Raw genomic sequence first — 8,738 nt, 5'->3', positions numbered from 1 at the left:
TTGAAGTGAATCTAATAACTTTCTAATAAATGCTATAGTTACACATCCATTCCCCTTAATTAAATGTGACGATATTTACTAAAATTCATAAAGAGATCAATGATGGAATAGAAAAGAGATCGTTTCGTTGCTCAAGTCAATAGATAAATTCTACTAGGCTCTAGTTACCAACAAAAAAGAAAGTTATTAGTTTAACATCAATTGAATATTTCACATTCAAATGGCTCTAATAAATCAGAAGTAGAAAGAGAAAGATTATGATTGTACAATTTTTCAACTTGTACCTGATAAAAGAAAAAATTCCAACAAATATAAAATCCTCTTAGTTGCTTTGAAAAAGATGATGCACATCAAATCTCAGTGTCACTTTAAGAAAAGCATTTACAACTTGCAGTTTAAACTTGAACATCTATCCTAACACTTCTCTGTTGAATGAAAGCTAAATAAATTCATGTGTATTAGCCCCAATCTTGGGATAATAAAAGAAACTTCCATCCAGTTACTTTCCTCAATGTATCATCCACCACCAACATTCTTGAAAAAGTTTGTTACTTGCTGCCATGGTTCGCTTAATCAATCAAGGACTGCTGATGTTTTTAAGGTCTTGACCCTGGGCATACCAATTTGGTATAATCTTTGAGAGATGCGGGTATAAATCCTTGAACGAATTCCGGATCGTGCCTTCAGCAACTCCAGTTGCAAGTGAGACATCTGCATCCATGCAGTTTTATGCATGAGATATCGGATATTCAATATGCATATAGAAACTCTATAGTAACACGAGTGGCGTTTAACCACCAATATAACTACATCAACCCCCCGCGACAAACATGATCAATTTAAATCATCATAGAGTGATAGTGCATCAGATAATCTAGAGTCTCCGCGCTAATATAACAACATAAAGATGTCTAGGATTTGAAGATGACATTCACTAGATATAAGAAGGGAAACTCGTTCCACTGAGGTTTTCCTGAATATATCTTAGCTACGTTTTATGCAATCCCGATCAAAGAGGGAATTGGTTTCTTAGCATACATGTCAGGACAAAAAGGAGGAGAATAATGGTGATTTCTTATTACCTTTAACTGGCTTCTTTTCCTCCGAAAGCTGAGTGACTATGTAGATAACTGCTGCAGCAATAGAAATGGGACTTCTCCTGCATTAATGAATTCAATAGAGTAAACAAATTTGATCTATCCTGTTGGTATCAAATGTTTGTTCAAGCATTTTAGAAATTGAAACAAGTACCAAGACCAGCTCTTAGAAAGCTGCCAAGCAGTATTAAGTGATAATTGCATCTCAAGAAGGGCAACAGACTTATAAAATTCCTCATTCTTGTGTAAGAAAATCAAAAATCACTAAATTGTAAGAAGCTACATAGCAACAACAATTATGCCTCAATCCTTGTGATTGAGGTCGGCTTTATGAATCCTTACTAACAATGGGATCTCAAAAAACAGTATTCAGGTAGAAGAATCACTCTCTAAGCCTGTGACTTCTTAATACAAGTGAAACCAGCACTTCTTTACCTAACTAATACTTTAAGATCCTATGCCATGCTTCAGGAAACAGTCAATCTCAACTTGTCTCAACTACGAGTCTGGGAATTCATACTTTAGCAACAAGGCATTTGCTTCAGAAAAGGAAGCAGGTGTTTCTCTCTCAACCCTGTAGATGTCTACTCAGGGAACTACACGACAGAATTTGACCCAAAAACTCGAAGATAAAGAATTAACATCTGCATGGTTTAGTACAACCACAGAAAATACTATGAAGCACCTGCAGTTTTCCCTTATACTATGAAGCACCTGCAGTTTTCCCTTCTCAATTAAAGATCAGTATTTGCAGTTATACTTGGTTCCAGATGCCATGGATCACAAATATTTGTGGGTGACATTGGTCACTTGTGAAATCGAATTTATTCTAAGTCCACAATCTGAATATTCCAATACCCTCAAAATAAGCGAACCTAGGCTTGCTTCTACACAACGGTTAAAGAAGGTCTAATATTGAAATTAAAAAAAAAACAGGGATTATGTCTCATTTAGGACTTTGCAGTATATCTTTCACTAAGCTTTCCTCTAAAGAGAAGCTCTTTTGACTTGCGCAACTTTTACAAAGATTATACGTCTCCTTTTGCATCATCAATGAAAATCTTTAATGAAAGGGAAAAAAGCTGGAAGAAGAAGGGACATCTAGCATGGCCCCAAAATTAAAAATATCATTGCATGCTGTAAATTGTACTTCAGAAGGATATCAGTAACATATATATAATGGAAACAAACCAAATACATCTATGAATCTAGCAAGCCCTTAAATATAAGGATTCCCTCAATTAATACAAATAAAAAAATGTGGCAAGGGCCTCTAAATTCTAGAGCACAGTCATATTGATAATATGCAGTCATGTATTTCTAACCTTTCTTTTTTCATTCACAGAATTCAGTATTAACGCAAGAATTTCATATAAACACCTACTCCTCCCTCCTCCCCCACCCCCACCCCCACCCCCCAAAGGAAAAATAATGCATGACTTAGTTTAACAAACTCAAATCACTTATAAAGTAGACTTTAGGTTGCTGGTATTTCTTTTCCATTAATCAGTCTCATAATCTTAACATTTTTAGCCAACTAAACATTGTCAAATTAGTGAACTTGGACAATGACTCAGTCAAGAATATACCAATAATGTTTCCCCCTGCATTCCCTCTTTTATATTGTAAAGGGGATATCAAACAGTTAACAGAGTATTTGAACAAATATATAGGGTAAGACATATGCCTTTAGATTACTAATATAACTTCTTGTAGGCAAGAGATGAAAGGGTAAAAGGTGAAAAGGCCCTTTAACAGATGCCTCAAGTTATATCTTTATTCCCAGCTTCTATTTTGTCTTTGACGTACTCAATCATAGCATTTGTTTTTAGATGGTCCTTCTATTCATCATAGACCAAGTTGGGTTCAATATATGGAAGCAGGTAAGCAACGTGTGACAGATTGAAGAGCGATTTTGAAACTAAAAAAAGCTATCTAAAAGTAAAGAAAAGAAAACCAAAGGAAAAGGTAGAGAAAACAAAAAAAGGAGGAAAGTGAGTCATAGAGTCAGAAAGGGACCCATCTAAGTTCTTCAGCAACAGGCTTCCACCAGTCCCCCTGCTGGAAAGTTCAGCACAATCCTCTGTCAGCATTCCCGTTAACCCTCACCCATCAGCCTACAAATTCAAATGCTAGTCACCCTTCACCTCCAACTTCGCAACTGCCACCTTTGCCATCCCTCTCCCTATCCATTGCAACCCACCCCGACACATACTTTTTCCCCCTTCACCCTGCAATCTACCCTGTCCCTTGCAACTCCCTTCTTCCCACCTTCCCAGTACTTCACTAGTCTCTTCTCAATATCAGACCAGCATCCTGTTGGCATCTCCTTTCCTTAGTCTTCTTCCGCCCTTCTCTTAACCATCTGTAACCACCCCTTTTCCCACACTTAATATTAGAAGGTTCATTCCCAAACAATCAAAAAGTAGAACAATCTAACAAAAAATCTGGGATTTTTACCCCAGAAATTTTGATATTCCCCCGACTAAAGTCATCCTATAGTCAAGCTAACCATACAAGGTAGCAGATAAAATGAAGACTAGGTTCATCTTCTGAACGTGATGTGAAAACATAATTCACACACACATTCATTGCTGCTGCTAAGCGTCATGGTTCTGCTATATAGTTTAGTTATATATAATCTTTTGATACCAAAAACAAACACTATTATCATGATGTATATACCAATTAACAGTACCATGTCTATGGTTTTGTCTTCTCCTGGAATATACTAGCATGCAAGGCACAAAAAAATTAGAACTAATTAACGATCTTACATAGTCATAGAATTGAAGACTTCCCTCATTCACCCACTTATTTCAAAATATATGCTCCACTATTTGGAACAGATGAGATTAATTATAGTAAAAACAGCATTTAATTGAATACTTAATAAATTTGAATAAGCATCTGCAGATCAGCATAGATACAAGCAGAGCTACCTTATGTCAAACTCTTCAGATTTTTTGACTGCTTCTTGGGCAGCTTTAACTGTTTGATTTGTCATCCCAAGATTTGAACAAAAGCGCCGCTAAAGATTAAAAGCATGTGTCAGTAACCATGTTAAGAGAAACAGAAAAGGTTCTGATTTTAAAGGAAATCCAATTCAGAAAAATACTGGTTAGAAGGAGAATGATGTCTTTTTCCCTTTCTTCTAAAAAATTAAAACCTCACCATAAAATCCCCAGCATGTATAGTTCCCATTTCCACTGATTGACCCATCTCGAGCTCTAGTTGTTTCACTATGTATTCCTTTGCTCGGCCAATTTCCTTCTTTGTAGCTCCATTCGCAACAGAGCAAATTTCTATTTCCAATCCAGAGTTTCAAGAAAGCTCATTCACATTGAAAGTTAAATCAGGAAGCACCAAAATGACAAAAGATCTTAGCCTGTACCCTTCACAGTTCGAGGCTTGTCTTCTTGTCGACAAGCAATATATAGGCAAGCAGCTAATATAGCATCCTGGTTCCTTCCTCTACTAGATTTTTGATCTTCTACCTTCTTGTAAATCTCATTAGCTCGGTCCTTTGAACAGAATGTAAATCATTATAACAAAATACTGAACAATAATGATCTATGGTTTTTGGTGTCAACTTACTTTATATGAAGTATAACAACATTTTCAAATTCATCTTTCAAAAGAAAAATAACATAGAGTACTTGAGCAGTTCCTTATTTTTTGTACATGTTTAATAAAAAAAATTCCTATTAATGTTGAGAAAACAATACTGTGAAGTACATTAAAAATTTGCCAATTCCTATCAAAATGAGAAGTCTTGCAGAATATCAAATATAAGGTCACAGAACCAAAGACAACTTCCAACCCCTGGAAAAACATACTATACTATTTAGGTCACAAGCAAAAATGTTTTTGAAAGAATACACAAACAGCTCCGGTATTTATATATATGGTCAAATCAATCAGTTGCTACTTGCTAGTAAAACGAGAACCTCCAGTTAATGTATTGGCAAATACAAAGAGCTCATCAAAGAAAGGTTCATCTCTTCATGCAATGATGCACATGGAGGAGGGGAGTGGGGGGTGGACAGTAAACCCATTAACATTGTCGAGTATTGGACAGCTTATCCAACTCTGTGATAAAACGAGCAAATGAATCGGGCAGGCTTTATTTAATGACCATAGCAAAAGAGATAGCATGACTCTTCATACATAATGAATGAAATTGGAAAGAAAAAGTAATTGGCCACTTCTTAACACATTTACATATATCTGCACATACTTGATACTTCCTGACATCTCAATGTCATTCGATGAAACTGAGTATCAGGACTTCAGGAGTAGAACATACCTTTATGGTTGCAACCAGGCCCAACCTGAAAAAGATATAATTGCATCAGCCATCTCTTGGAATTCCACATTAAAAGTTCAGTTAAAGTCAATAGCCTGACCAAACACATACTGAGAACGAATATTACAGGTTTCACATTACAAGTTCATTTTATTCAAATAGGATAACATAACAGAAAGAGACGGTAACAAACACATACATAGAAAGAATACCACAGTGAAGAGCGTAGTGTGAACGATAAGTTATAATTTCTGACCTACTCAATTACTTGAGAGCAAAAAGTGAATGTTGTAATCATTTATTGCCTAAAGTAGTTGCCTTGAAGAATAGTAATGACTAGAAAAACAAAATCACAACCATATCATGTTTCTCTATGGCCTGGGAAACTATTCTTGGTGCACCGAGACAACTTTTCAGGTGAAAAGACACATGACGCTTCCAGCCACTTAAGGCAATGCAACAATACATGAAGGCATGGATAGGAATTTCCCAAATAGTATAAGGGCGGAAGACACTACATGTCTCGGCCACGAGAGCTCTTGGCAATTTCAAACCAAGCAAAGGCCTTCAATCTTTTAATCACAAAATTGTTGTAGATAGACAAGTATTTTCTTTTCGTAGTCTGCATGATACACATGCATCTTCCATTATTGGATGCCATCTAAACTAATTTCTTCTTCGCATAAAGAACGTTTAATTTTTGTGTAAAAGAGATGAAATCTAAAACATAGCCTTTTTCTGATTTAATAAACCATAACACTATTTTAATTTTTAAGGCAATGCAATGACTTTGGACTAAACATTCCTGATTCCTACACAACACGGAAGCATCAAAAACAGAAAACATGAGCATTTTCAACCAAGGAACATACTAACAGGCAAGCATAAAGACCCAAGTTAGTACAAAATGGCAAGGTCTAAAGCTAACACTTCACATTCCACTTTCAACTTTAAAGTGCAATATCTGCTTCTTCTATCACCAATATTTTGGAACCAAAATGATGTGCCCTTTATATACAGCATTCATTTAGTCTCATCTGACTGTCATTATCTTGTCTATTGTTTCACTTTGTAAAATGCACAACAATGGTCCAGCCTTCTAACTAATGCAAATGTTTGCAACCCTTCATGTTTTTGATAACTCACCATGGTAATCCTAGCTAACAACCGTTGCCAACCTTAAGGATTTTTCAAGCAATCAAGAGTACAAACTGCACACACCACTATGAGCATTCACCTCCTCAAGAAAATCAATAAATACAAAATTTGCGCATATGCTCCTGCTGCTTAGACCAATAAAGAAGCAACAAGCACTTCAGCCTATAATATTCACACTGTACCACAACTTAGGCCGCTTGTAGCAAAAGACAATAGGTTGAGCAACTAGTAAAGATGCAAACCTTTTGCACACCAACTATGGGTCTTTTTTTAACAGTAATGAATCCAGAAATACAATTTTTACCATGATGGTCAACAATTCCACTCAGTTGGCTCCAAGTTGAGCGCTAGAGTACCCAGGCACATACTCAAACCAGGACAAAGAATGGAGAGGGTAAAAGAGTACCAACTTAGTAAGTAATTCTACTCCAACACAGGCAATCAAATAAACCAAATGTGTAAATCTCCACTCAGGGACTCACCTAGCTCACCTGCACCAATCACACAATGGGATTTAAAAACACAACAGGTGTCACACCAAGGATTTAAACCTGTTATCTAAACTAGTTCTCTTATGCAAGGGGATTCAACAGTTGATATATAAACAAAAAAAAAAATGGTTGTTGCCTTATATACACTGTATAATTTTCCAGCGAAGGGGATTCAATTAATACATCTACGGGTAAGTTTTTCCTTCACCCCATATCCCACATTCCAACAAAAAATTAGTGAAAACCCATATAAAAAAATCCAACCTTTACATCAAAAAGCAAATGACAAAACTAAAACTAAAAGCCAGAACAATCAAGGAAAAGATTATAATGCACCTATCAGACATAACACCAATGGATAGAGCAAAAATCAGAGTAACCCCATATAAAAAATCCAACCTTTATACCAAAAAAATAAAAAAATTAAAACCCAGAAAAATAAAGTGAATCAAGATTGTAAATTACCGATCAGACATAACACCAATGGCTTTAAAAGCCAAGATAAGGGATCGATCGGAATTAGAGCCACGATTCTGCCAACGGCCCAAAGAGGAAGTCAAGAAATCACTGGTAGTTCCATTGGGTTTAGAGATCACAGTGGATAAACCACCATCGGAAAGCAAAGGGTTACTGGGCCCACCAACTCGATTCGGGTCATTATCCCCTGACTCATTAGCAAAAGTTCTCCACTCAGATGTTTCATCAATTGAATGAGATTCCAAAACTAGCCCACATTCTGAACACACCATATCACCTGCTGAATGATCAAACACAACTTCTGTACTCTTTTTACAGTCTGAACAGTACGCATCCATTGATATACACTACTAGTAAAAATAAATTGGTGAATTTTTTTTTTATTACTTCTGTTTTTGGGTGTAAAGAAGATATGACACAGTTGTTTTTGTTGTGATATATATAGTTGGAGGCGGAGGAAGTGGCGGGGGAAAGGGTGAGAGTAGGAAAGTCATGCGGGACTTGTGGAGTTAGTTCAGTTTTGAAATTGTGACAAAATAAGGGGAAAAGTAAGAAATTGTGACATTTTTTGATTGTGTCCTTTGTTTGCTTCTCTTGGGAAAGAAGAAAGAAAACTAGTGTCACCAGCTTCTTTTTCTTTTTTTCTTTGTCCAAGAATATGATGGGATTTTTAAGTTATCAAAATTAAAAAATTAGTGATAGGAGAGTTCTCTCTATGTAGCACCAATTCGAATTAGTCAGACATTAGTTATCGGATGGTTAAACAAAAATATTTTACAATTTCAACTAATTTGTTATTAAGGTTTATTAATTTTAAGTACTCTACTAATAAAAATAATAGATATATATATCCATGTGTGTAGTTCGATCAATAGAATACACATGTATATCAAATTGATAATGCTTTTGAAAGAAAAAAAAAGATTCTATGCATCCATGATTGCTAAAAATAGTAGAGGATGAAGCCAAGTTTTTTTTTCCCCTTCTTTTTTCGTTTTTAGCTCAAAATGCCAAAAATGTGTCTGTTTCTACTCGAGGATAATCTTATTTTCTTTCACATGGTTTTCGAGGTATATTGAAACTGAAATGTAATTAACTTGATTTAAGACTAAGAGAAGAAATACAATTGACTGTCTTATGAACTTAAACGTTACTACCAAAATAAATGTATTCTTATTAAAGTTCTTATATCAGGACAGATAAGAA

The 8,738-nt window shown here is 35.5% G+C and overlaps 1 protein-coding gene across 1 annotated transcript; it reads right to left on the bottom strand.

Moving 5' to 3' along the window:
- Window positions 1-201: 201 nt before the first annotated feature.
- Window positions 202-8,218, bottom strand: LOC104222571 (transcription initiation factor IIB-2). The gene is made up of 7 exons (XM_009773812.2): window positions 7,521-8,218; window positions 5,407-5,431; window positions 4,492-4,621; window positions 4,272-4,402; window positions 4,040-4,128; window positions 1,083-1,159; window positions 202-711 (listed from the first exon to the last, which is right to left on the bottom strand). Exons 1-7 carry the CDS (start codon window positions 7,868-7,870, stop codon window positions 578-580), a joined length of 936 nt encoding a protein of 311 aa, XP_009772114.1. The 5' UTR covers window positions 7,871-8,218; the 3' UTR covers window positions 202-577.
- Window positions 8,219-8,738: the final 520 nt, after the last annotated feature.

This window comes from Nicotiana sylvestris, chromosome 12, assembly GCF_000393655.2.
Source record: "Nicotiana sylvestris chromosome 12, ASM39365v2, whole genome shotgun sequence".
NCBI lineage: Eukaryota > Viridiplantae > Streptophyta > Magnoliopsida > Solanales > Solanaceae > Nicotiana > Nicotiana sylvestris.
This window is presented reverse-complemented; position numbering and strand designations above follow the sequence as displayed.

What these genes read in the sequence shown, in the direction of transcription:
- LOC104222571 (XM_009773812.2), bottom strand. Translation starts at nt 7,870, where the DNA reads ATGGATGCGTACTGTTCAGACTGTAAAAAGAGTACAGAAGTTGTGTTT. An exon ending in ATTGGTGTTATGTCTGATCG is followed by an intron (nt 5,432 to 7,520) that starts GTAATTTACAAT and finishes TATCTTTTTCAG; the next exon opens with GTTGGGCCTGGTTGCAACCA. An exon ending in GCCTGGTTGCAACCATAAAG is followed by an intron (nt 4,622 to 5,406) that starts GTATGTTCTACT and finishes TTCTGTTCAAAG; the next exon opens with GACCGAGCTAATGAGATTTA.